The following is a 27,169-nucleotide window of genomic DNA, read 5'->3' as shown; positions in this document are numbered from 1 at the left end:
GGAAATAGACCACCCACCATGATAGGCCTGGACTAATGACCATTTTCCAGACTCCTGTAGACAAGGGATGGACCCACGTTTCCGCCACCAAGAAGGGAAGAGCAGGAATAATGTTCGCTGGGTGGACAACCAACAAAGTCTGACGTTTACTTTGTACCGGATTTTGTTATCTAGTATTCACCCGTTAAAGCAGTCATGAACAGAGTTGTTTCGGGCCTCTCTCCACTCATACCTCAGGGTATGTTCTTAGCTTCCCCCACCAGGGATGGAATCTGAGCCCCCTGCAGTGGAAGCGGCAGTGTTAATTCCTAGACCACCAGGGAAGTCCCTCGCCATTTTCCCCTACCTTTTCACTCACTAGGGTCCGTCTATCAAGTGCACGCTCTTGACTTTGAAATCCACTTTTCTGAGGGAGATAATGAGCCTGTTCCAATGAATACCTGCTCAGACCAACAAGACAGGAAATCTAAACTGACCACTGCCGTGGACACAAACACACTCACAGGCACACAGACAAATGACACACACACAGACAGAGGGGTTCGTTCCAAAACTTTTACTTGGCCTTTCTCCTTTTCTAGTGTCCCCTGAATGTCTTAAGCACTGAGGAGCTGCCTCCCTGGCGTCGCAAAGACACAGGCTGGGCACGAGGTCCGCGGGGCACCAGGCGCGCGTCCTCCCAGGCTCACTTGTATGTCTTCATGTGCCACAGACCGTCATTGAGGTAATGGATGTTCTCGATGCCGATTCCTTTGTTGACTTTCTCGATCTCGTCCGCGGACATCTTCATGACGCCCACGCACAGAGCGTGCTGCTTTCCCTCCGCCATGATCGCCACCACCGTGTCCACTGCGGCGGGGAAGAGTCGTGCCCCCGGCGAGGTCAGGCCTGGGCACATGATGTTGGCTCCGCTGAGCACGAATTTGATGGCTCCCTTGTCCACCTGCTGGCGGGGCAGGATGAACGGATACTTGTGCAGCAGCCTCAGCGTTGGGTAGAAGGGCCCTTCCCTTTGCCTGAAGAACAGCAGCTCCCCGTTCACCGTGAGGATTTCTATGTGCTCGTGGCATCGCACTATTTTGACCGGATCCTTCTTTGGCATGATTTGGTTCAGCCACGGTTCGATGCCGGGAAACTGCTCCAGCAACTGGTTCTTAATGCCCTTAATAACGGAAGTTTTCAACTGGATACAGTTCGACACGTTTTCTTTTTCATCAAATTTCTTGAACATGATGCAGGGGTAAAGAGGGCGACCACAGAAAATCGTGGCCGGGAAGCGGGGAGAAAACTGAACTACCAGGAGTCCGGCGGAGACGCTTACCGGGGATCGGCTGCCGGAGGGGACGCTAGGCACGGCTGTCGTTAACCGGAAGAGGCGCGCGCTTTACGACCTTCCGGCACACGACTTTCCGGCATGTCTACTTCCACCACCCAGTACGGCCGCGCGCTCGGCGGCTTTCTGGGGGTCGTGGGTTCTTCTCCGGAGCCTGGCGGGTGAACGGGCGGGACTTGAGGGAGCGGAGGAAGAGCGGTTATTCTTGCTGTAAGAAGAGATTAGGGGCGGGGGGTGGGGGGGAGGCGGGGGCTGGTTTCCATTCTGAAACTGTTCCCGTCCAGTTAACCCGGCCGGGAACCGGAGGAATCCGGAGCGGTAAGCCCTCCCGCTCCTCCCGGTCGCGGCGAGGAGTCGCGCCCTGGCGGTTACTCCTCTTCGCGGTCTCTCACGCTCGCCGATTTCGTCTAGCGCAGGCCCGAATACTTGTTTACAATTGCTGTTCGTCACCTTCCCCTCTCTCTCCACCTGCACTCGGAGAGAAGGGGCTCTGTGCCCAGGAGGAATGCGAATGTTATAGTTAGGATTTCGGTCCTTTTTCAGTTCACTTCCGTTCAGTTGCTCATTCGTGTCCAACTCTCTGCGACCCCATGGACTGCAGCACACCAGGCGTCCCAGTCCATCACCAACTCCTGGAGTTTACTCAAACTCAAGTCCATTGAGTCGGTGATGCCATCCAGCCATCTCCTTCTCTGTCGTCCCCTTCTACTCCTGCCTTCAGTCTTTCCCAGTATCAGGGTCTTTTCAAATGAGTCAGTTCTTAACATCAAGTGGCCAGAGTATTGGAGTTTCAGCTTCAGCATCAGACCTTTCAATGAACAATCAGGACTGATTTCCTTTAGGATGGACTGGGTGGATCTCCTTGTAGTCCAAGGGACTCACAAGAGTCTTTTCCAACATCACAGTTCAAAAGCATCACTTTTTCCTCGCTCAGCTTTCTTTATAGTCTAACTCTCATATCCATACATGACCACTGGAAAAAGCATAGCTGTGACTAGACGGACCTTTGTTGGCAAAATAATGCCTCTGCTTTTTAATATGCTGTCTAGGTTGGTCATAACTTTCCTTCCAAGGAGTAAGCATCTTAATTTCATGGCTGCAGTCACCATCTGCGGTAATATTGGAGCTCCAAAAATAAAGTCTGTCGCTGTTTCCACATCTATCTGCCGTTGAGTGATGGGAGCGGAGGCCATAATCTTAGTTTCCTGAATGTTGAGCTTTAAGCCAACTTTTTCACTCTTCTCTTTCATGTTCATCAAGAGACTCTTTAGTTCTTCTTGTTCTACCATAAGGGTGGTGTCATCTGCATATCTGAAGTTATTGATATTTCTCCTGGCAATCTTGATTCCAGCATGTGCTTCATCCAGCCCAGTGTTTCTCATGATGTACTCTGCATATAAGTTAAATCAGCAGGGTGACAATATACAGCTTTGACATACTCCTTTTCCTATTTGGAACCAGTCTGTTGTTCTATGTCCATTTCTAACTGTTGGTTCCTGTCCCGCATACAAATTTCTCAAGAGGCAGGTCAGGTGGTCTGGTTGTAGGGTAAGAGAGAAGGAGAGGTTTGGAAAAAGAAGGAGACTGGCACTTTACAAGAACAGATCACCTTTAATGAGAAGGGGCAGCAGTCAGATTAGTGAGCTGCTGCACTAACTCAAGAAAAAAGTAAGTATATATAGGTATATATGTGGAAAGCTACTGTGTTACGGGGGCCTCTTCTCCAAGGTTGTTCCCAGTAGTTATCTCTTAAATGGCTGAGGCAAAGAATTCTGGAGATTGACCAGAGGCTGGGACAGGCTGAGAGCTGGGCGTAATCAATCTCAACGGTTTTTCCCTTCTGGTGAGAGAGTTGTTTTCATAGAATGGTAGGAGGACCTGGAGGGGGGTTTTAACTCCAGGCCATTTTGAGGCCTGTAACTTTCCTTCATTCCAGGCCCTAGGGAATATATGTAAAAAGAGAGGTGGGTGTTGCTAATGTTCAGGGCTTCTTCATGCTGATAAATGAGGTTCAGGGGATTGTGGTCTGGGAGGAATGAAGTCTCAGGCCTGTAGTGTTGATTTTCTATTCTAGCCCTCAGGGTCTAAAGCAAAAGAACAGACTTGACTTGGTCTTGGGAAATGGTTCCTATTTGGTCTTGGAGGAATCCCTGGAAAAGATTAAACAAGGCCCAAAGGTGAGTAGGAGGATGATAACAATGAATGGTCCGAAAAGGCGTAAAACCCAAAGCATCCAGTTCCAAACTGTTAACCATGACTGCCAGGAGTTGCTTAATCTCTGGCGAATTCGTGAGGCTTGATCTTTGAGGTTTTTTGCAGCTCGTTGGACAATACCGGACTAGTTGGCGTAGAAACAGCAGGATTCGTCTAGAAAAAGGCACAGAACTGCCTTCTCTGTGGTGATCTAATCTCCTGTTTTGTAATACTATGGCTGCCAAGGAATCAAGTTGATTTTGGATAGTTATTAGCCCTTGAGCTATTTCCTGGAGGCTGTCTGATAGGTCCTTAGAGAGTGTCTGGTAGTTTTGGATGGAGGTGGTTAAGCCAGCAGTTCCTTTTCCAATTTCAGCCACTATTCCTATTCCTACTAAGAGGGGATTGAAATGAATGGCTCGTTTTATTCACTTGTGGATGAGAGGAATAGGCAAGGGCTGATCACTGAGGGCTATTAAAATGTTTGGATTGGCATATACCAGGGTGCAGGTCCCAGTGCAGTTAGTAGATAGACAGAGGTATGTAGACGCCCCACACAGGAAAAATAGGCCAGGCGTCGTAATACAACAGCTGAAGTTGATGGCGAAGAGGAGTTGGTGGGGAAGGGTTTGATCGTTCATTCAAGGATGGTCAGAGACCCTGCTAAGGTGGCCCCAACAGTCGGAGAAGTGGAGGAATATCTGAGGGAAACCACCCTGAAAAGGTTAAAGAGTATCCTGTAGTACCAGAAACATTATATATAGCCTTTCCAGTGGCAAACAGTAAGGTGGAGGTATGGTTGCACATGGAGTTAGGGATTTGTGCCCATGGGTTGGTCATATGAACTGTTTTGGGAATTTCTGGGTATGCAAAAAGGAGTTGGTTGTAACAGTGTTACTCTCTAGGTAGTAGGGCCTCCTATTGGAGGTTTTTCATTGAAGGAGGGAAGTTCAGTGAGTAAAGATTCTAAGAGTATGTCTGAATTTCGGATTTGGTCACTTGTGTGAAGCTATTTAAGATAATGAGACGAATAAAGGCTCTCCACAGTATGAGTGGTGTAGGGACATGTTACCTGTGGTCCAGTTGAGGATGGATGTGGGGAGGGCTGAATCTCACAGAGGAGTTATGGATAGACATATCTAGCAGTCTTTATCCAATTGTGAGTTAGAAGCATTAAGAAGTGTATGGGTTAAATTAAGGGTCCGGAATAGATAGTTGAGGTTAGGATTTTGAAGGAATTCCTGGGTCAGAGGAAGAAAGGAGGATAAGAAGATGTTAAACAACATTTGGGGAAGTGAGTGTAAGATAGATTACTATGGAAAAGAATTGGATTTCGAAGGGGTAAAAGTTATAAAAGGTTCCCTGTAGCCACAGGGTGGAGATGTAATCTTCAGCAAGTTTGAACGTGGATCCTTGAGGACTCGAGACGCAGATACCTGCCAGAAGTTGTTCCAGGAATAATTGAAGCTGTGAAACCGACAGGCTCATCCATCTCTAGCTGAGGCCGGTGGAAGCCGTGAGAACTTTAGAGTTGTAGGGCCTGTGTGAGAAACTTGTAAGTATTAGTCTGGCAAGCATTTTCATCATTGGGCTGCATAAGCTTTTTAACTGGGTGATGTGACCCAAGGGGTAATTTCTTTTAATTTTGTAGGGGTAGGGATCAGCAGAATTACCGTGTAGGGACGTTGCCATTTTGGGGTTAGATCTGAGTGGGACTGAGTTGTCATACAAACTTTATTATCTCCTATTTGAAGGGATGGGTATGGAAAATTGGGGTGTGGTCGAGGGAGTAAGTCATCCATATGTTGCTAAAGGGCATCTCGTATCTGGGCAAGTAAAGGAAAAGGAAGGTGGGAAGGCAGTTTGGGACCGTCCTGGGAGGGGGAAAAACCCAAAGGTATTATGGGCCTCCCATACACATAGCTTCGGATGGACTGATATTTAAGGGTTTTTTTGGTAAGGCCCTGACCTTTAAGAGGGCTAAAGGGAGTTTAGTCCAATCGTGATGAAGTTCGATTGTTAATTTGGTCTGAGGGTTTTTTTAGGACTCAGTTGCCTAAGACCAGGGATGATTAGGAATGTGAAACCTCCAAGGAACTTGAAGGGCTCGTGCAGTATTTTGGGTGATTTGGGATGTGAACTTGGGCCTGTTGTCAGACTGGAGGGAGGAAGGCATTCCAGACCTGGGGAGGATTTCAATAAGAATAAGCTGAGCCATAGTAGGGACTGGTTTGTTAGTAGTCAGGAGAGCTTCGATCCATCCAGAAAATGTATATACAAAGATTAGGAGAAATTTAACCCTTTTTATGGGTGGCATGTGGGTGAAATCTACCTGCCGGTCTTGTGCGGAAGATGTCTGCAATTTGGTGGGTGAAGAAAGAAGGGAGGCAAATGTTACAATTAGGATTTGTCTGTTGACAAATGGTACAAGTTTGGGTCAGATTATTTAAATAAGTCATATGGTCCTTAGTTCAATAAAGTTCTGAAGGAAAGCCTTAAGTACTTTTGCAAAGGGGTGGAAAAGGGAATGCAGATATCAAAGTAATGTGCAGATGTTAGGCTCATCAATTTGGGTTATAGTAAAGACAGGACTAACAGAGGCAGCCTGTCACTTTGTTTGGGATCTGCTATATTGTTATAAAAGGAGATAGGACTATGTCACTGATGTCCCGGGCAATATATTACAGCAGCTTGGTTTGGGAGCTGAGACGCATGGAGGAGTTCAGAAATAAAAGAAGCACTGAGAATAGGTGTGCCCTTCTGAGTGAGGAATCCCCTCTCCCTCCAGATTATAATGTTAGAATGTAATATGTTATAGACATATTTGGAGTCAGTGTAAATGTTTATCTTTTGGTCTTTGGCTAGGGTCAAAGCTTGTGTAAGAGCTGTCAGTTCAGTCTGTTGTGAGGATGTGTGAGCTGGGAGTGACGTGATGAGGCGAGGAGGGATAACTTTGTCGGGCTGTCCCTGGACTATAGTGTATCCAGCCCTAAATGGGGCTTGTTTCTGGGCACTATCATCTGTGAACCAGGATAGGACTATGGGGTCAGTAAGGGGCTGATCGGTTATATGTTCAAATGGATTAAGTGTCATATCTAAGGCCTGAACACAGTCATGAGATAGGTGTTCTGGATCTGGTGTAGGGACTAAGCTAGCTAGCAGGATTAAGAGGTTTACAAGGCATAAAAGAAAGGGATGGGTCAAAGAGGTGTCTGTGAAGGATCTGTAGTTAAGCATGGGGCAGAGAAAGGAAAACCCGATGAGAGAGTAAATCTAAGATGGAATGAGGTGAGCATACATTTAGAGGAGCATTTCAGGTTAGTTTCTGGGCTTCAGGTATTAAGACGGTGGTTGTAGTTAAGGCCTGGAGACAAGGTAGCCATCCGAGTGTGACGAGATCGAGTTGTTTAGATAAGCTCGGCCCTCATATGTCCCCGCTTTTTTGGCACAGAATGCTTAAGGCATGTCCTTGTCGAGAGTGTACAAAAAGGGAAAAATGCTTGGTGTAATCGGGTAAGTAGAGAGAAGGGATCTGTAGTAAATGTTTGATAAGAGTCTGTATTGGAGTGTGGAGAGAGGTAGGGGCCAATAAGGGTTCATCTACGTTTCTTCGAGTAGCTTGGTAGAGAGGTTTTGCATGGAGGGCAAAATTTGGGACCCATATTCAGAAGAAGTTTAATAGACCTACTAGAGAAAGAAGTTCCCTTTTGGTTTGGGGCCTGGGGATCTGTGTCAAGGCTTGAAGTCTCTGAGCTGGAATTATTTTGATTTGGGAGTGAGAAGCAATTCCATATAATTGACAGTGGTGGAAGCAGTTTGTGCTTTGGAGAGTGAGACTAGCCCCAGTTGCCTGGGGCATTTAATACCTTTGCAGTGTGGACTAGGCAGTTATGGCGGGAGGAACTACATAACAATAAATTGTCTACATATTGGAGTAAGGTAGTAGAGCCTAGGTCTGAAGTTTGTAGGTTTCTTTGGAGGGCTTGACCCAAAAAATGAGGGCTATCTCTAAACCTTTGTGGTAAAACGGTCCAAGTTAATTGTTGACATTGATTTGTGTCTGGATCCGTCCAGGTGAAGGCAAATAGGAGCTGTGAGGAGTGGTGTAGGGGTATAGTAAAGAAAGCACCTTTGAGGTCCAATACTGTGAAGTAAAGTGTCAGGGGGACTATGTGAGAGAAGGGGTAGGGATTAGTGACCACGGGGTATATGGGTATTTTTGCCTCATTGGTCTTGGGAAGATCTTGAACTAGATGCCAGGAGTGGGTCCCATTTTGGCTGCCAGTATCAGAGAAGGCAATGGCACCCCACTCCAGTACTCTCGCCTGGAGAATCCTAGGAACGGGGGAGCCTGGTGGGCTGCCGTCTATGGGGTCGCACAGAGTCGGACACGACTGAAGCGACTTAGCAGCAGCATAGGATTATTATGAGGAGAACGATAGGCCGCAAAAAGCTGGCTTTGAGCAGTCGGGAGATTATTGGTTTAATCTTTGTTGGGATTCTGTGGTCAGGGTATATTGAGTTTGGGTTATTACCTGAGGGATTTTTAAGAAAAACCTGTTCAGGGGAATGGGCTACCATCGAGGCTTCAGTCCCAGACCTGAGAATCTTATCAGGGGAAGATTTTGGGAGTGAGGGCTGGCCAAGGGTTCGGGTGCCATTTGGATGCAAAGAATTGATAGGGGATCTAAGGATGGGCAGTTTATAGAAGTTTGTAGCTTAGCCAGAAGATCACATCCCATCAATGCCATTGGGCATTGAGGAACTACTATATGAGAATGTGTTAGTGGAGAGAAGGGGTCATTTTGGGATAAAAAGGGATGCCTGAGACCCCCTTTGATGGCCACTTCTGAAGGTTGGAGAGGGCCCTTAAAGGAGGATAAAAGTGAAAAGTCCCAGTGTCTATTAGGAATGAGACTTTGTGTCCGGCCACCGTGCCAATTACCCAAAGCTCCGAGTCCATCCTTATGGGACAGACTTGGGGTCTGGAGCTTGGGCTCCATCAGTGGAGTAACTCAGGCACAATTGGATCATCTCTTATCTCACAGGGGTTGAATTTTTTTCTTGGATAGCTGCAGCAAATAAAGCATATTTGGCCTTTCGTTCCTTTTCTTTTTCTTTTTTTGCTTCTTTCTCTGTATTATTGAAAACTTTAAAGGCTATTTCTAGGAGATCTTGCTGAGGGTTTTCAGGGCCCTTCTCCAACTGGCATCATTTTCAACGAATATCAGGGGCTGACTGGCTTATGAACTGAACCTGTAGTCAGTCCGGCAGGGGTGGAAATATCTAGATTAGTGTGTTTTTGGACTGCCTCAGTAAGCCATGAAAGAAAAAGGACAGGGTTTTCATCTTTTGCTCGAGTCACTGTGCTAATCTTATCATAGTTAACATGAGTGAGAGAGTTTTTTAGCATTCCTTGTAGTAAACAGGTGATCATATGATGTAGGTACCAGATGCTGGCATCACCTTGATGTGTCCATCGTGGCTCAGTTAAAGGGATTGCATCATCAGCCACTGGGTTAGTCTTGTCTTGGTTATGGAGCTGATCAGCATAAGTCCAGGCTGCCTGTCATATCCATTCCTTTTCATCAGGGGTTAATGTGGCATTTAGGATGTAATAAAGATCATTCCAGGTCAAATGATATGCTTGTGTAAGGTAGAGGAATTCTTCTCTATACCTAGTAGGATTTTCTCAGAAAGATACCAGTTTTTCTTCAGTTTGGCTCATAGCAGAAATTGAGAAAGGCACATGAACCCGTGTAGGGTCCTCCTGTCCCGCTACCTGTCTGAGGGGAAGCATGTGGTTGCTTCAGGTCCTGGCCGATGGGGAGGTGGGGTGGAAATCTCTTTTGGGGTTTCGGAGTCATCGCTTCCTGTTTTGAAGGAGGAAGGGCTAGGGGTAGGGAGGAGGCTCATCTACTGTGTCAAAATCAGGGCCTGGGGGTTTAGGGGACCTTTTAGGGGCTTTAGATTTGGATTCTTTTGTAATGGAAGGGGAGAGAGAGCAGAGGATTTGATAGGTAGAACAGTTCTTGCAGAGAGAATGATGACTTCTAAGGTCCCAGAAGACTTGAATATACGGGACCTCAGACCATTTGCCATTTCGTTTGAGGAAGTTTGTGAGATCTGATAAAATATTGAAATTGAAAGTCTTGAACTCAGGCCAGCAGTTTTGGTCATCCAATTTGTATTGAGGCCAAATTTATGAACCTTGAGATCGGTCAAGAATAGAGGTTTGAGGTTTCATTTTATGCAGGCCAAGGGAGAGTCCCGTGGGACAGATTAGCTTGACCCCATAGCAAATGGCTAGCGACTGTCTGGTGGAGAGAAAAGGGTCGTCACCTAATCTTTTAACTAGGCAAAGAGAGAGAGGCTCTGAAGGAGGGAGGGGCGTCCTCCACATACCTCCCCAGAGGGCCTTTTGGCCAGAGGGTTCTCTGGGAACCCAGAAAGGATAGTCCATGGCACCCTAGAGTACCGTCCGAGCTTACCTGGGCTACTGGGTCAGGTGAGAATTCGTGGTGGATGGAGGGAGGTTGAATGGCAAAAGGCCTCTTTCCTGGAGTTGGTCGGTCTGTGGAAAAGAAAGTGTAGAGAAAAGAGGAAGAGAGAGAGAGAGAGAGCAATATTCCTTGGGTTACGTGAAAAACCAATAAAGCCCTTACACAGGACTTGTACCACTCACAAAGGCACAGGGTGTCCTCTCGAGGAGCTCTTGAAAGTCTGGGCGGGAAAGTGAGCTCAGCAGGCTTCCACGCTCTGAAGAGCTGGTCGTGGAGAACGAAAAGGAATCTCAACTTCCTGGGTTTCGGCACCAAAAAATGTAGGGTAAGGGAATTAGAGAAGGTTAAGTTTGGAAAAAGAACAAGAACAGCACTTTACAGGAACAGATCACCTTTAATGTGGTGAGAAGGGGCAGCAGTCAGATTAGTGAGTTGCTGCAATAACCCAAGAAAAAAGTATATACAGGCATATATATGGAGATCTACTGTCTTAAGGGGGCCTGTTCTCCAAGATTGTTCGGAGTAGTTATCTCTTAAATGGCTGGGGCAAGGAATTCTGGAGGTTGGCCAGAGGCTGGGACCAGCTTGGAGTTGGGGGTAATCAACCTTAATGTCCATTTTTTTTTTTTCCTTTGGGTGAGAGTTCTTTGTTTTACATAGACTGGTAGGGAGGACCTGGAGGGGAGTTTTAACTCCAGGCTATTTTGAGTCAGGTAACTTTCCTTTACTGGTAATCCCATCTCTTTCTGAATTTTCCACAGTTTATCGTGATTCACACAGTCAAAGGCTTTGGCATTGTCAATAAAGCATAAATAAATTTTTTCTGAAACTGTTTTGCTTTCTCGATGATCCAGCAGATGTTGGCAATTTGATCTCTGGTTCCTCTCCCTTTTCTAAAACCACCTTGAACATCTGGACGTTCCCAGCTCACATATTGTTGAAGCCTGGCTTGGAGAATTTTGAGCATTACTTTACTAGAGTGTGAGATGAGTACAATTGTGCAGTAGTTTGAACATTCTTTGGCATTGCCTTTCTTCGGGATTGGAATGAAAACACCTTTTCCAGTCCTGTGGCCACTGCTGAGTTTTCCAAATTTGCTGGCATATTGAATGCAGCACTTTCACAGCGTCATCTTTTAGGATTTGAAATAGCTCAACTGGAATTCCATCACCTCCACTAACTTTGTTCATAGTGATGCTTTCTAAGGCCCACTTGACTTCGCATTCCAGGATGTCTTGCTCTAGGTGAGTGATCATACCATCGTGATTATCTGGGTCATGAAGATCTTTTTTGTATAGTTCTTCTGTGTATTCTTGCCACCTCTTCTTAATATCTTCACTTGCTTCTGAAGCCTAGCTTGAAGGATTTTGAGTATTACTTTGCTAGCAGGTGAAATGAGCATAATTGAACGCTAGTTTGTACATTCCTGGGCATTGCCTTCCCTTGGGATTGGAATGAAAACTGACCTTTTCCAATCCTGTGGCCATTGCTGAGTTTTCCAAATTTACTGAAATATTGAGTGCAGCACTTTAACAGCATCATCTCTGAGGATTTTAAATAGCTCAGCTGGAGGGTAACACTTATGGCTAAATATTGATAATTTAAAAATTAACTCAAAATTAATTATGAATTGTTAGAAGAATGAAAATCATGACACAAAACTCAGTCTTTCAGGCCAGGGTGTGTCACTTCCCAAGTCTTATCAACCCCTGTTCAGTATCACTTTATTTTCGCATGAAATTGGAATAATACAGTGTGTGCTTCACAAGGTATATGGGGGTAGTAAGAGGAATAAAAGATAGCATGTAATGGACTTAATAATAGGAAACAGTGTAGTATATTTTAAAGTATTTATTTTCAAAACAACCTTTATGCAATAGTGATAAGACTATACTAGATATGTACCAGTTTTACAGGAAATTAAGTCAAATGGTCAAGAGATGCCCAAATTCAGTTTTATATCAGTAATCTCAAGGGAGTATATAATAGCGACTTGGTGATTATGTTGTGAAAATTAGGAAACCAAGTTAGAAAACTCTCAGCTTCCTCAAATGTATTCAAATTTGGAACTGGATTCCTACATTTCAGTTCAGTCGCTCAGTCGTGTCCGACTCTTTGAGGCCCCATAGACCGCAGCACGCGAGGCTTCCCTGTTCATCATCAACTTCCAGAGCTTGCTCAAACTCGGGTTGTGTTCATTTCAGAGTTCACCGCATACAGCTTTGTCTGCATTTTGAGAAATGACCACTAGAGGGCAGAAGACTCAAACGAAGTTTACATACAGCTCAAGAATGAAGTTCTCTGTTTTAGGAGTATCTTCAACTAAATAGGTAACAGTTTTTTATCATGCAGTTGTTTTACCTCAGTTGTATTTCCTAAATAAACCCATCTCTGCAGAGTCAGAAAATATTTCCCAAGCTCAGGTGAAGCACATTATAAATAGAATCTACTTGATTTACAATTTGTGGGTTTTCTCTGCATCTACAGATAATAATTCCTTCTGAAATGTTATTAAAAAATTAACCGTCCATTTTTGACCTGTTGAAATAAATATGAAAAATTCCTTTTCTCACATTGCTTCAAAGTATAAACTATTTTTGAAAATTTAAAACACATTATTGTAAAAGTAATCTCACAGCAGCCAGTTTTTAATAACGTCGTTATCTATCTCATTGCTTCATTGCACAGGTAACACTGCCAAGTTTCTCATACTGTAAAAATGGTCTCTGCACACCGCGCATATAGATGGATAGGGAGGAGACCGGAAGTCACGTGCACACGGTATGGGGATGCCCAGAGGAAAGGGCTGCACATGGGAGGGGCGCCCAGGGGCTTCAGTTCAGTTTAGTCTCCCAGTCATGTCCGACTCTCTGCGACCCCATGAATCGCAGCACGCCAAGCCTCCCTGCCCATCACTAACTCCCGGAGTTCACTCAGACTCACGTCCATGGAGTCAGTGATGCCATCCAGCCATCTCATCCTCTGTCATCCCCTTCTCCTGCCCCCAATCCCTCCCAGCATCAGTCTTTTCCAGTGAGTCAACTCTTTGCATGAGGTGGCCAAAGTACTGGAGTTTCAGCTTCAGCATCATTCCTTCCAAAGAAATCCCAGGGCTGATCTTCAGAATGGACTGGTTAGGGGTTCTCATTTCCAAAGCACACCCAAAGAGAGGCTTTGACCTTGACCTCAGGGTATTGAACCCTCCCTTCTCTGGACTCCGCCCACCTCTCTGGCTCTAATTGTGGTCTCACTTCCCACATTGTCCCAGGAGGGGATGGGCACTCAACTGCATGGGCCCCACTCGGTGTGGGGATGGCCCCAGGCTCCTGGCCCCCAGTTCTGTGGGTGGATGCAGCAGGATGAGCTCCAAGTCAAAGGGCCTCCCTCCCACATGCGGACTCAGCGAGGGGTGGTGGGGCAGCCTAATCTAGCTTGTCTAGTGCACGTGCACACATCTAGCAGCGCGCGAAGGAGACCCCGCCTGGGCGAACCCGTGTCCAATGTACCAACGGCTCCCATCCCAGCGGTTACCGCCCAGCGCCAATGGCCACCGTACTGCGACCCCACGACCCCAGGGACCCACGAACCACCCCACATCAGTCAACCTGGCTGAAGACCAGGGGACATGAAGTCATAGAGTAATCTCCCACAGATCTGCTGTCCTGGTCCCACTCTATCCCTCCTCCTACCAGCAGCGGCCAGCTCCCTGCACCGCTAGGTCAGGAGGCCTGGAGGTGGTGTAGACACGGGCCTGGGCAGGGGAAGGTCAGGCTGTCCTTTCCCCTCCTCATCTCTTCTCCAGCCTCTCCCATCTTCTCTGGCAGGACCTGGGACCTGCATCAGGCCCAGCCTGGCCCTGGCTGCTCCCCTGGCTCGTGTAAGGGGCTGGAGGGAGCCCTGAGAGCAGGGAGCTCCACAATGAGGCCCGAGTGTTAGGAGTAATTACTGTTATTAGGGAGCTCTCCTTGACACTTAGATCACCCCAGTTTCTTGATGAGCCAGGCATGGGTGCTCAGGGTCACTCAGCTTTAAGTGACCAAGTCCAGTCAAACTAAGAGACATAATGACGAACCTTGCCTGTGACTGACCCCAAAGGCCACGCCCAAGAGGTGTTCCCCGAGCCCAACCTTGGAGAGGAGTCCCAACCTTGGAGAGGAGTCCGTCTTGGGTGCTGGAGCATGAGGAGGGGCACCGCAAGCCGGGACTCCCGCAGTGGCTCCGCCCACTCCCACCTCCAGGCACCATACCAACCGCGTCCCGGCTCCCCGGGTCCCCAGGTTGCGCTCTGCTCCCATGGACTCCGGGAGTTAGAAAACATTCCCAGGACTCGGAGCACCGGGTCACCAACGGGGAGCTAAGGCCACCAACTCTTGTATGGTACCGCAGACCCTTAGGGTCCCGCCCAAGCACATCAACTTGTAAAGGAGGGAAAAGAACTTCCCTCTGGCATCCTGAAGCCGTCCCCCAGGCCCCACGCCCAGGGACGAGTCTCAGGGGCCTAGCCTCCTCCCAGGGCTCAGAGAGCGGAACACCAAGCCTCTCCCTGCTGCCCTGGGGGTGGCCTGGCCCAGCCGCCCCTGCGAACCTAGGGATCTCCGCCAAGATCCGGATGCCGAGAGCCGCCGGGATTGGGGGGAGGCGTTGCTAGGAGACCGAGGACCGGGGCCACGTCCCTCCAGGGCTGTCTCGCCCCGTGCCGGCGCGCGTCAGTTTCCCCGAAGCCCCACCCTTGGCCCCGACAGCTGGGCGTGTCCGCGGCCTACCGTGCTTTGGCTTCTTCCGCCGCCTCCGCGCCGTCAGCCAACCCGGGTGGCCTCTGTTGCTGCCGGCAGCTAGTCCGGCGTCCACTCGGGTAGCGGCCCTAGGGAGCCGCGCGGGCAGGCGGGGACGCGCTCCAAGCCATGGAGGAGATACCTGTCTTGGGCCTGGGCACCTGGAAGGTGAGGCGGAGTCTTGGTCGAGGAGGGGCGGCGCCTTCCTTCGACACGCCCCTGCGTGGAGAACCACCTACCTGGGGACACCTGCAGCAGCCTCCGCAGGTCCAGCTGGTCGCTGGCACCTGCCGGGGGCCCGCCTCTGTCTTTTGGAAATGGAGTGTTTAGTCATTATGTTTTCTAGAACTGGGGGTTGTCCTTCCCAATCACTATTTATTTCGGTTCAGTTCAGTCGCTCAGTCGTGTCCGACTCTTTGCGACCCCATGAACTGCAGCACGCCAGGCCTCCCTGTCCATCACCAACTCCGGAAGTCCACCCAAACCCATGTCCATCGAGTCAGTGATGCCATCGAACCATCTAATCCTCTGTCGTTCCCTTCTCCTCCTGCCCTCAATCTTTCCCAGCACCAGAGTCTTTTCAAATGAGTCGGCTCTTCACATCAGGTGGCCAAAGTATTGGAGTTTCAGCTTCAACGTCAGTCCTTTCAGTGAACACCCAGGACTGATCTCCTTTAGGATGGACTGGTTGGATCTCCTTGCAGTCCAAGGGACTCTCAAGAGTCTTCTCCAACACCACACTTCAAAAGCATCAATTCTTTGGTGCTCATCTTTCTTCACAGTCCAACTCTCACATGCATACATGACCACTGGAAAAACCATAGCCTTGACTAGAAGGACCTTTGTTGACAAAGTATTGTCTCTGCTTTTTAATAAGCAGAGACTATTTATTTGTTTGTTTGTTTATTTATGTCTACGCTGGGTCTTCCTCACTGCCCAGGCTTTCTCTAGTTGCTCTAGCTGGGCTTCTCATTGAGGTGGCTTCTCTTGTTGGGGAGCCAGAGCTCTAGGGTGTGTGGTCTTCAGCAGTTGCAGCTCCCTGGGCTCTAGCGCACAGGCTCCCTAGTTGTGGCACACAGGCTTAGTTGCCCCGAGGCATATGGGATCTTTACCATCTGGGGTCAAGCCCGTGTCTCCTGCATTGGCAGGAGGCTTTTTTTGCCACTGAGCCACCAAAGAAGCGGCCCCCTCCACCCCGCTCCATTATAACTGTTCAGGAAAAAAAAAAAGTCTGAGAACGCCCAGAAGAAAAGATTGTCAGGCTTGGATAAGAGCAGGGAACTGTCACCTGACAGATCAGAGCAGCAGCCAACAGGGAGATGGGGAAGTGTCTGTACCAAAGAGACAGGAAAGTGCTATCATTGCCAACTTGGTTTTAAAAAGAAACTTTCAAACTTTTTCTTCCCAGTGTAAAAACCTGATAGTGGAAGTTCAGTTAAGTAGTTCAGTCATGTCCAACTCTTTGCAACCCCATAGACTGCAGCCCTCCAGGCTTCCCTATCCATCATCAACTCCCAGAGCTTGCTCAAACATGTCCATTGAGTTGGTTGGTGATGCCATCAAACCATCTCATCCTCTGTCATCCCCTTTTCCTTCTGCCTTCAGTCTTTAGTGGAAGTACTTTGGACCTTCCTCTACTTTGTCTTTTTCTAATCCCTGTCAATGGTTTAGACAGCACTAATTATAAAGCCTTTCAAATTTGCTTTCTTTTTAAAACAGTCTTTAATAAAAAAATACTTGTTTAAGAATTCACATAGAAAATTATTGGTTGCTGGTGCAAGTGGTAAAGAATCTGCCTACCAATGCAGGAGACGTGAGACAGGAGTTCTATCCTCGGGTCAGGAATATCACCTGGAATAGGAAATGGCAACCCACTCCAACATTCTTGCCTGGAGTATCCCATGGACAGAGGAGAATGGCAGGTTACGGTTCATGGGGTAGCAAAAGAGTCAGACACCAATGAGCACACACAGAAATTAGAATGATCACCCTTACTCATCAAAATATTATTTAAATTATTTCTTCTATCCACTTACCAACTGGTAGAGGTCAGGGATGTATTAATAGTTTAATTTACTGTGGTCGAGTAAAATAAGTTGAGATGGTGATGGACAGGGAGGCCTGGCATGCTGCGATTCATGGGGTCGCAAAGAGTCGGACACGACTGAGCGACTGAACTGAACTGAACTAAAAATAAGTTGAAAGTGTTTCCTCTTTTCCTCTTGTGAGAAGAACTTTAATTGGTATGAATTCTAACTGGAAATTTTTGTAAAACTCTGTGTATTGTGTTTAATTGCTTTATTTTAAAAAATAGTTATAGAACAATTGAGCTTTATTTCTTCTTAAGTTTTTCTAGGAATTTTTCCATTTCATTTCACTTTTCCAAATTGTTGGCTTCTAGTCATTGATAATAGTTTCTTAGGTTTTTAAATATGTATTGTTTATCTGTATATACTGCTTTTCTTTCATGTCATTTAAAAAAAAATCTTGGTCTCCCCAGTCTCGTCCAAAGTTTGTCTACTTTAGGGAATCCCTTTGAGGTCCAGTGGTTAGGTCTCCATGCTCCTACTACTGGGGGCCCTGGCTCAGTCCCTGGTTGGGGCACTGAGATCCCATATGCTGTGCTGTGTGGCCAAAAATTTAAAAAAAAAAAAAAAGAGAGAGAGAGTCTATTAATATTTTTCAAAATACCAACCACAGGCCGTGTTGGTCTTTTCTATCAATTTGTATTTGATGTTCATTATTATATTCATTTTCTCTTCCTTCTGATTTCTTGGTGGTCCTCCCAACTCTGAAGTGGATGCTTGGTTCATTAGCTGTCATCCACTCTGAATCTGTTCTCATTCAACGAAGATCATTATGACAGATGCATTTCACAGAGTGAGGTGACGTTCAAGGGAGAAAGCGCCTTGTGAGCTGAGACCTCTTGGGGTTTAGTGGTTGCATGAGCCTTTTCCCCCACCCCAGGCCCCTTGCCTGCTCGAGCAGCCTGCTTTACAGAGAATGTTTCTTTTCTGAACTTGAACATTGCTGATAGCATCCATTGAATTCCTTTGGCTTCTGGCAATGCTCTGTGTGGTGGATTCTCTTTGTGTACACCTATCTGCTTTTACACTTGGGCTGATGGCCTTTGTGGGGAGTGGGTGAGTCTGTACCTCCTTGCATCACACCTGTCATCATTATTCATCCTAAATTTATTTACGCACCTTCATTCCAGTAGCACAGCCTCTAGCTCAGTCATTTGCAGTCACCAAACATGCCTAAAGCATTTTCCCCAAATAAGTAAAGGAATTTGAAATTAGATTATCTATAAATTCTTTCTGACGCTGATGTCCCTAATTTTACGATGGATGATTATGAGTACCAACTCAGTAACTTCACTTTTTATGGCTTGTTGACTCTGTATTCTAGAGTGAACAGGGGTTGTTGGGGTCGGGCTCTCCTGAGTGCAGGTGGCTGACTTCTTGTCTTGCAGGCAGCTCCAGGGGAGGTAACTGAGGCTGTAAAAGTGGCGATAGACGTGGGCTACCGGCACTTGGACTGCGCCTATGTGTACCACAACGAGAATGAGGTCGGAGTGGGAATCCAGTCCAAGATCAAGGAGGGTGCGGTGAGACGGGAGAACCTGTTTATTGTCAGCAAGGTAGGATTTCCTGTATATATAGAGAGGGCCACCGACCACTCAGGGCCGGGCTACCAGACGGTGGGAACAGCACGGGGAGGGTTTTCCAGTCTCCTTTGTAGGAGCTGATGACTCGATCTTGAACCCGCGGGACAGGACTTGTGCAGCTCCATGCACAGGCTGGGAGCATTGCAGGTCAGGGGGGTCAGGGACAGGGTGACATGAGCAAAGGCACGGGGCATGGGACATCACAGGTGCAGGGACCCCCTAAGAAGCTTGGCTGGCGTTCCCAGATGAAAAACTGCTTTGCAGCAGAGAGCTGCCAGGTTGGGGAAGTAGACGGGCCGGACTGTGGAAGAAGTTCACTCTTTTCCCCTTAGAAAGCACGGTTGACAGTTGAAAGTTGTTACATAGGGAACTATGTTGTATAGAAGCGAAGCCAGTATGGTGTCGAGGAGATTGTAGACACTGTGTTTGTATAGGAGATGGGAGACGTTGACAGCCTGAACAAGGGCAGCCATGGAGGATCCCGGGGTGCCCAAAGGACGTGTCACTGCCCCATTGAATTTACTACAAGGGGGTCCTGGACATTGTGCATCTTGCAGATCCTGGGCCAGCAGGCAGGTGTGCACTCACAGCTCCCACGGGCTCCATGGCCATGTGTCTGTGCCTCCTCCCTGCCCCTGCAGCTCTGGTGCACCTGCCATAAGAAGTCCCTGGTGAAAGCAGCCTGCACCCGGAGTCTGAAGACCTTGAAGCTGGACTACTTGGACCTCTACCTCATGCATTGGCCCATGGGCTTCAAGGTACAGGACGACGAGACCCCCATAGGCCACACCTCCCTTCCTGGCTGCATCCTATCATCATTCACTGAGCACACAGTTCCCTTGGGGCTCAGCTCTGGGGAGGCATGGGCTGGAGGACCTCAGAGCCCCCAGGCTCTAGTGCCCTACAGGTCCTGCCTCTCAGCCCATCCTTTCATTTCACACACAGGCCTCCCCTTTGACCTGCTTCGGGGGGCTATACCTGGCGGGGTAGAGGGGTTGCAGACCAACCCCTGAGGCTGCGCTGAGGTCTGGCTTTAGATTTTTAAAAATTTCCTGCCATCCTTCTCTGGCACTTCCTAGGTGACACTAGTGGTAAAGAATCCACCTCTCAGTGCAGGAGACACAAGAGGTGTTGCTTCCATCCCTGAGCCAGGAAGATCCCCTCGAGGAGGAGGTGGCAACCCACTTCAGTATTGTAGCCATCTTTCTCTGCCTTGCACCTCCCAGCACCCTTGTACTAGTTGATTCACTATCTCTCACCATGATGGGGATTCTAAGAAAAGAGGGACGATCCTACCAGTGGACTTGGGAGATGGGGCCCTTAGGACATGAAAGACTCTTTTTTTTTTTTTTTTTTTTTGCCTGAAATTGCTACAGTTTTATGGCTGCTGGCAAGGATTCCAGGTCTTCCTTCCCTGTTGGGTGAGTGGTGGGCAGCGAGTTCAGAGTACTGGAGAAGGTTAGCTGTGTGTTGGAGCAGAGCCCAGGCTTCCTGCCCTCTGGTCCAGCGTTCTTCCTTCCCTTCCTCCCGGTCCTCTCCGGGGGTCACCATGAGCCCCAGTGAGTGCCTTTCCTTCCTTCTGGCTCTTGCAGTCCGGAGAGGCAGACTTGCCGGTGGACCACAATGGCATGATCATCCCCAGCGACACGGACTTCCTGAACACGTGGGAGGTAAGCCAGCCCTGCTGACCATCTCCGGAGGGAACCGTGAGGCCTGCAGCTGCCCATTCAGAGGCCCCTGGTTTGCAGCACGAACTGCGGATGAGCACCTGACTAAGGACCTCAGCGCCGGTCGGTCATCTTTCTGAAGCACTTATTTTAGGGATAGCTAATTCAAACTAATTCAGAATGGTTTGAGTAAAACAAAGATCACATGGTCTTTACAGAAAACATAGAAAGTGTAAAACATACAGAAAGAAGGAAAATTTGAAAACCTGCTTCTCCATGTCCTGGTGGTGACCACGCTGCCGTCCTGTAGTTCCCCTTAGTGCTTTGTCAGCATTTCGGAACCATAACTTCAGCGGCAGGGGACGTCTCGGGGTGGGCAGGGAGAAGTGGAGGAAGGGGTAGCTTACTTCAAACCAGAGTCCAGATGAAAAGTGCTGAGGTGGAAGCAAGGCGGGAGCGTGCCAGTCAGGGCAGTGGGCGTGGGGCGCTGGGCAGTGGGCAGCCGGCCTGGGAGGAGGGCTCCTGCCTGCAGGGTGTCCAGTCAGGCCAGCGGGTGCCTGTGACCCCCACACGGGCAGGGAGGGGTGGAGGCCAGAAGGGGAGGTTCACACCGGAGCTTGCAGAGTTCAGGGAGACGAAGTGTGAGCTCTTCGTGTGGGGTGAGGGGTGCAGGCGTGGGGTGCGGGTTCATCTAGGCAGAGTGGGGAGGGGGCACAGATGGGAAGGCGTGCGGGGCCAGGCCAGCCTCTCCTCCCCTTTCATCAAACAACCAAATCAGCGAAACTGAGCTCACCTGGCCCGTCTGTCCACTGCGTGGCCTGTTCTCAAGGATCCAGGTCAAACCCTGGGCTGTTTGTGTGGCCCAAGTGAGGGTCTGGGCAGCTGTTGCCACTTCAGGGAGTCACAGGGACACAGGGACCCTGGTCACCAGCCGTGGCTGCTCAGACTTACAGCTGCCCACGCCTGGCAGCAGGCCACGTTCCTTTGAAGCCAAGGGCGGCCCAGCTCGTAGTCAGTGAACAGCGGAGCTGTTCTGCCCTTGTCCCTGAAGACGTTAACTGGCACTGGGACAGGAACTGAGCATAGGTTGTGGTGCTGAAGCAGCTTGTGATCCAGGCGAAGAGGAGTGAGCAGGTGAGGCCGTTGTGGAAGCCCTGCAGACACCAGGTGACAGGGACTTGGTAATGGCGGCCCGACCTGCTGTGTTTGCTCGACTACAGCCCTCAACGAAGAACTCTGTATACATCTGCTCACATGGCCCTTAAACAGCCCCATGACCTGGACGGGGTGGTCCCCAGTGTGCGAGTGAGGAAACAGGCTTGGTGAGGTTCTGTGGTGTGCCCACGGTCCCCAGCTCCTAGTGGTGCAACAGGGACAGACCTGGAGGATGGAAGCGCTGGAGAAGCCTTGAGGGAAATACTGTCGAACAGCAGGCGGGGCCGTTATTCGGACCCTGTGTGGGTTACCCATGGGGCCAACCCAGCCCGGATGCCCCATGGTTCTTTCTCCCCCCTAGGCCATGGAGAACCTGGTGGCCGCAGGCCTAGTGAGAGCCATCGGGGTGTCAAACTTCAATCATCAGCAGCTCGAGAGACTTCTGAATAAACCCAACTTGAGGTTCAAGCCGGTGACCAACCAAGTGAGCATGGGGCCAGCTCAGAGGCTTTGGATCAGCTTTTCAGCCATTACCTCCAGGAGGCTGCAGGGTCCATGGAAGAAAGGGTGGATCGAGAGGTGTAGGTGTCTTCCCCAGGGCTGTCAGCATCGCGAACTGGGAGCAGTCAGGCAGGCGGTGGGTGAGGGGGCAGAAGATCCCCAAAAGTCTGGTCTGGTGAGGTGGTGCCCTCAGAGCGAGGGCCTGAGCTGAGCTTAGTTCCTGTACGCAGCTGTGGGCATTCAAAAATGGAGCGGTCCCAGCTGCCCTGACCCTTCACCGGTGGTGATGCTCCAAGGTGAGTGGGCTTCACGGGAAAGCACTGGGACCCCCCTGCTCTCCAGCCTGGCACGTTGCAGCCTGAAAGGCTTGGACAAATGGACATCCTTCAGCCCAGGTCACAGACTGCCAAGAGGTTAATGCAGAGAAATGACTAGTGCCAGTAGGAGTGTTGAGTTCTCTAGGTGGGCTGGCACTGCAAGTAGAAAGGGCATTCTTGCAGTACTTTATTTTAAACTTTTTGTTAAAATGTTCAGTTCAGTTCAGTCTCTCAGTCATGTCCAACTCCTTGCGACCCCATGCATCGCAGCACGCCAAGCCTCCCTGTCCATCACCAACTCCTGGAGTTCACTCAAATTCACATCCATCGAGTCAGTGATGCCATCCAGCCATCTCATCTTCTGTTGTCCCCTTCTCCTCCTGCCCCCAATCCCTCCCAGCATCAGAGTCTTTTCCAATGAGTCAACTCTTTGCATGAGGTGGCCAAAGTATTGGAGTTTCAGCTTTAGCATCATTCCTTCCAAAGAACACCCAGGGCTGATCTCCTTCAGAATGGACTGGTTGGATCTCCTTGCAGTCCATGGGACTCTCAGGAGACTTCTCCAATACCGCAGTTCAAAAGCATCAATTCTTTGGCATTCAGCTTTCTTCACAGTCCAACTCTCACATCCATACACGACCACTGGAAAAACCATAGCCTTGACTAGATGGACCTTTGTTGGCAAAGTAATGTCTCTGCTTTTCAATATGCTGTCTAGGTTGGTCATAACTTTCCTTCCAAGGAGTAAGCGTCTTTTAATTTCATGTCTGCAGTCACCATCTGCAGTGATTTTGGAGCCCCCAAACATAAAGTCTGACACTGTTTCCACTGTTTCCCCATCTATTTGTTATGAAGTGATGGGACCAGATGCCATGATCTTCGTTTTCTGAATGTTGGGCTTTAAGCCAACTTTTTCACTCTCCTCTTTCACTTTCAAGTGTTAAGTCCATACAAAAAAGTGCTCACGTAAGAAAGAGCTTGAGACCATCTCATAAGCTGAGCCTGGCTCTGACCAGCATGTGGACCAGCCCCACTGCCCACCGGAAGCCCCTTGGTGCTGCTTTCAGTCCCCTCCCTCAGGAAGGGCAGCCACTCCTCTGGTCTCCAGCAGTGTGAGGAGTGTTAGCACCTGGTGTGGACACCATGCTGCCTCCCACTCATGGTGTCTGTGTCCTGGTCCTTCACTCAGCCCTGTGCCTCGTGGGCTCCACACCCGCCTGTGACATGGGTTGCCATTCTTCTCTGTGTGCATAGAGCAGATGGGAGCCCGAGGTTTTTACCTAAAGTGCTGAGGATGGCCTCGCAGAGCAGGGGAGGTTTAAGTGCTCCTGATGTAGGTCTTCCCAGTGGGCTGGTGTCTTGGGAACCAGTCCAGGCTTTTCCACTTCCCAGTGGAGACACTAGAAGTGGGTCCTAGCTCAGCAGTGACAGGGTCCAGGAAGGAATGTGGGCCCCTTTTCCGGTGGACTGTTTTCCTGGTGAGCTGTCATCTTGTAGATCGAGTGCCACCCGTATCTCACTCAGAAGAACCTGATCAGTTTCTGCCAATCGAGAAATGTGTCCGTGACAGCTTACCTGCCCTTTGGTGGCTCCAGGTAGGGATGCTCCAGGGGCCCTGAGTTGAGGCCCAAGCAGGGAATGGCTGTACCCAAGCTAAGAGGTCAGAGGGGCCAAAGCACGGAGACCTACTGCCCATGGCCTCCAACACTGCCACCTGGTTCTTGAGAAAAAGCACCAAGTGTATGTGAAAAGCTGTGTGTCTAGTTGCCTCCCCTAAAACATTACCAGTGGTTTGTGTGAGTGAGAGGATTTGAGTGGCAGCTTCTCTGCATCATTTAAGTTTCCTATGATGAACAAGTATCATGACAAAAATACGTCAAGATTTTGTGTTTGGAGGAAGTGTGAGGTTTTCCTAAAGAAGGAAGTATGTTCATTTGCCCTCATGGCCTCTGCCCTGTACTCTTCTCTCCAGTGGGGGGATGCACCTGATGGAAGACCCTACTATCCAGACGATCGCTCAGAAGCACAGGAAGTCCGCAGCCCAGGTAGGCGGGGGTCGCCACGTCCTGGCTACACTGTCTCATCGTTTAGGGATGGGGCATGTCAGTGATTTCTCCTTAAGGTGCATGCAGGTCCTCTGAGCTTCTCCCGCTAGAACTGCTCAGAGAATCCTAGTTGGGTTTCTGAATGACTCAGAATGAAAGCACTTGCAGTACATGCTCCCACCAAGGGCTTCTGGACTTTCACTGCACAATTAAGCATGACCGTCGGGGAAAGTGATGAGCTCTGACCCCGGTAATGCCCTGTGTCTGATGTTGGACGTTTCTTTCCCTGCAGATTTTGATCCGATTTCAGATCCAGAGAAACGTAAGAGTGATTCCCAAATCTGTCAACCCCAAGCGGATTCTTGAGAACTTCCAGGAAAGTGCTTCCTCCTTTTGAATCATATGGCATCGGAGGCTCTGGGGTCACCTCTTAGCTTGGGGAAGGAGTGTGCTGATGTTGAGAGCCAGCAGCCACACTCCCTGTGTCTTTAACACTGCAGGGGTGTCAGTGTGAGGCCTCTGGAGTAGAGACAGACTCTTCCCAGCCCGAGCTGTCGGAACTAGACTGGATGGAACAGGGGGTGGGGGTGGGCAGGCAGGGCTGCAGCCAGAGTTCTCTCGAGGCTGACCCTCACCCCAGTGCCAGCCACTGCACCCAGGCTGCCCCAGCCCTGACGTGTCGGGGCTCCAGCTGTCTCTCCAGGCAGAACTTTGGTTGCCACTGAGTCTCTGATTTCTGCTTTGGTTGCCACTAAGTCTCTGATTTCTACCCTGCAGGTAGAGGTTAGGCCAGGCTCTGTCCCTCCCCCGGCCCCAGCTCCTCAGCTGTGGGCTCAGGGTTGGCTGTCCCTGAGTGAACCAGCTCTTAATGCAGGCAAGGGTCATAGTCTGCACATGTGTTAGGGATAGGAAGAGGGGAGAGCTGCTTAGAATACTACCTTTGAAGGACTAAAAAGAAAAACTACACAGTGAGCATCAGTGCCTCCAGGGACCAGGAGTCTCCCTCACCAAGGGGGTGTGTGGAAGAAGTGTTTTTGGTCTGTGTTTCTTGGGAGGTTTTGTTGGTTTTGTTGTTGTGATGGTGTTTTGTTTTGTTTCATCTTGTGGTGTTGTTTTGGTTTGCACGTTGGGAAAATTTCTATTCTGGAACATCCCTTACCATGTGGGCCACACGCAGGGTATACCTGTCTTCCCAGGGATTCCTAAGCAGCAGAGGCTGAATCTGCCTGGTTTGGTCCAGTGTCACAGGAAGCCTGATCCCCACCTGTGTTTTGCAGCTGAGGTGGCTCAGCTGAAGATCTACCAGACTAAGTTCCCAGTGATTGTTTCCTTCTGGCTTCCAGGTATTTGATTTTGAATTATCAGAAGAGGATATGACTGACCTCCTCGGCTTGGACAGGAATCTCCGTTTGTCCACGTTCCCCATGTAAGTACAACTCCTTTATCCTCCTTCCCAAGGTGGGGGAGCAAGGTCCAGATTGCGTGACTGCTCCCTGCAGAGGGCTTTACCACCTTTGGGGTTAAGTTAACCTTTTCATAATTCTCTCCTAAGGACAGGCCACTTTGGAGGTAAATTATAAGACTGAGTCCGTACACTCAGGAGTTTAAACAATATGTTAAGTGTATTTTTTCAACATTTCTCTTGAAAATATTAACCATTCTCTGCTTCTATCTTTGATCTGTTTTTCTCTTTTTCAGAACTGAAAATCACAAGGACTATCCCTTCAGAGCAGAGTTCTGAGGATCCTGCTCAGCCCAGATGAATCCTTGCCAATGCAGGGCAGCCCTGGACAGGGCAGGGGACACAGATTGATTTGGGTGGGCTCCCTGAGAAGTCCCAAGAACTGAATATGGTCTGTTCCTGAAGGTGGAGGCTTCATGAGAGCAGCGATTGCTCTCCACCGAGACCCATTCAGGTTTTAGAATCCGAGGAGCCCACAGTGCACTGGGTTCTCACAAGTGCGTGGGGCGGCCTGCACCCTCAAACAAGGATATTCGATGACTCGTGAATAATTTGCCTTCACATTAAAAAAAAAAAGAATCTTGCTATGGAAATGTTGGAATGTCTACAGTATAAGGAACCTCTACCCCCATCACTCAGCTTCAGCCATTGTCAGTCCCTGGCCCTTCTTGCTTTGTCTCTGATCCTCTGTTCCCTGCCAATCCCCCCAGACGGTTTTAAAGCAAAATTCTTACACAACACGCAACAAAAGGGTGTGCTCAGCCTCCTGCCACTGTCCCATCCCTCACTGATGCTAACATGCTGCCGTAGGGAACAGGTTTTCCATAGCCTGGGAAAAATGATTTCTAACCTGTCTAAAAGACAATGTAATAAAACCATAATGCAGTTCTTATAAATAAGGAAATGATGAATTCCCAGTTTTAAAGGATGATATTGGAGGAGCACAGTAACTAACAGTTACCGATTACTTACCACGTTGTGCTGTGTGGTTGTGTCCGGCTCTTTGTGACCCTATGGACGAGCCCACCAGGCTCCTCTGTCCGGATTTTCCAGGCAAGAATACTGGAGTGGGTTGCATGCCCTCCTCTAGGAGATCTTCCCAACTCAAGGACTGAACCTGGGTCTCCTGCGTCTCCTGCATGGTAAGCAGATTCTTTACCACTAGAGCCACCTGGGAAGCCCACTAGGCCTTTAATTTGCAGAACGGGCTGAGTACTCTTAAGAAGACGGGCACAAGGTGGCTGAAGAATTCCCAAAGATTACCTGGCTGTGAAGGCTGAAGCTAGGATTTGAATACCCAAAAACCAGTGAGCAAATTAATTATAAGAGAAATAAAAACTGAATTGACAGTGATTTTCCAGTTTCTCCACCCAAAGTAAAACAAAAAAATCAACCTCCAAAACACTTGAAGTATTTTGAAAAAAATAGCACTTTCAGTAACTTTGGGTAGGATTATAAATTTATGTAGATGCTCCTGGAAGCAATTTGGTATTATATTTTTAAATCATTAAAAATGTGCATATTAATTGATGGCATTTGAGCCTTTAAGCA

At 48.8% G+C, this 27,169-nt stretch overlaps 3 protein-coding genes across 19 annotated transcripts in view; 1 reads left to right on the top strand and 2 right to left on the bottom strand.

The window, feature by feature from the left end:
* Positions 1 to 15,014, bottom strand: part of LOC138417532 (malignant T-cell-amplified sequence 1) — a 43,444-nt gene extending 28,430 nt beyond the window's left edge. Inside the window, exons 1-3 of one of the 5 annotated variants that reach the window (XR_011248188.1) lie at positions 14,793 to 14,998; positions 10,018 to 10,100; positions 4,963 to 5,066 (exon numbers count right to left, since the gene is read on the bottom strand). Coding sequence is in view for 1 of the 5 variants with exons in the window: in XM_069547927.1 (XP_069404028.1) it covers positions 686 to 1,231 (546 nt within the window). In the remaining 4 variants the exon portion in view is untranslated. Of the gene's footprint in view, positions 1 to 541; positions 5,067 to 10,017; positions 10,101 to 14,792 lie in introns of those variants that run through there. The other 4 variants (XM_069547927.1, XR_011248187.1, XR_011248189.1 and 1 more) reach the window with 4 other exon arrangements.
* AKR1E2 (aldo-keto reductase family 1 member E2) lies at positions 1,352 to 26,211 on the top strand. 11 transcript variants are annotated; one of them, XM_069547912.1, is made up of 12 exons: positions 1,352 to 1,434; positions 12,234 to 12,359; positions 12,718 to 12,810; positions 18,277 to 18,444; positions 19,113 to 19,229; positions 20,064 to 20,141; positions 21,655 to 21,777; positions 23,609 to 23,706; positions 24,084 to 24,156; positions 24,449 to 24,533; positions 25,501 to 25,582; positions 25,855 to 26,211. In XM_069547912.1, exons 3-12 carry the CDS (start codon positions 12,775 to 12,777, stop codon positions 25,895 to 25,897), a joined length of 903 nt encoding a protein of 300 aa, XP_069404013.1. In that variant the 5' UTR covers positions 1,352 to 1,434; positions 12,234 to 12,359; positions 12,718 to 12,774; the 3' UTR covers positions 25,898 to 26,211. The 11 variants fall into 11 exon arrangements, with proteins under 11 accessions (XP_069404013.1, XP_069404016.1, XP_069404012.1 ...); XM_069547915.1 differs by having other exon boundaries at positions 1,397 to 1,543; positions 24,449 to 24,478; positions 25,500 to 25,582; XM_069547911.1 differs by having other exon boundaries at positions 1,397 to 1,543.
* The window catches only part of LOC138417531 (aldo-keto reductase family 1 member C4-like), a 46,532-nt gene continuing 44,603 nt past the window's right edge, over positions 25,241 to 27,169 (bottom strand). For 2 of the 3 annotated variants that reach the window (XM_069547918.1, XM_069547919.1), the window contains exon 6: positions 25,839 to 26,753. In XM_069547918.1, the coding sequence (XP_069404019.1) occupies positions 26,583 to 26,753 (171 nt within the window). In that variant the 3' untranslated portion in view covers positions 25,839 to 26,582. Of the gene's footprint in view, positions 26,754 to 27,169 lie in introns of all 3 variants that reach the window. The other variant, XM_069547924.1, reaches the window with a different exon arrangement.

Source organism: Ovis canadensis, chromosome 13 (genome assembly GCF_042477335.2).
Source record: "Ovis canadensis isolate MfBH-ARS-UI-01 breed Bighorn chromosome 13, ARS-UI_OviCan_v2, whole genome shotgun sequence".
Classification (NCBI taxonomy): Eukaryota; Metazoa; Chordata; class Mammalia; order Artiodactyla; family Bovidae; genus Ovis; species Ovis canadensis.
Note: the sequence above shows the minus strand (reverse complement) of the source record. Positions and strands in the feature narration are given on the sequence as shown.

What these genes read in the sequence shown, in the direction of transcription:
- AKR1E2 (XM_069547906.1), top strand. Translation starts at nt 14,931, where the DNA reads ATGGAGGAGATACCTGTCTTGGGCCTGGGCACCTGGAAG. An exon ending in ACCTGTTTATTGTCAGCAAG is followed by an intron (nt 18,445 to 19,028) that starts GTAGGATTTCCT and finishes TGCATCTTGCAG; the next exon opens with ATCCTGGGCCAGCAGGCAGG. An exon ending in CGTTTGTCCACGTTCCCCAT is followed by an intron (nt 25,583 to 25,854) that starts GTAAGTACAACT and finishes TCTCTTTTTCAG; the next exon opens with AACTGAAAATCACAAGGACT.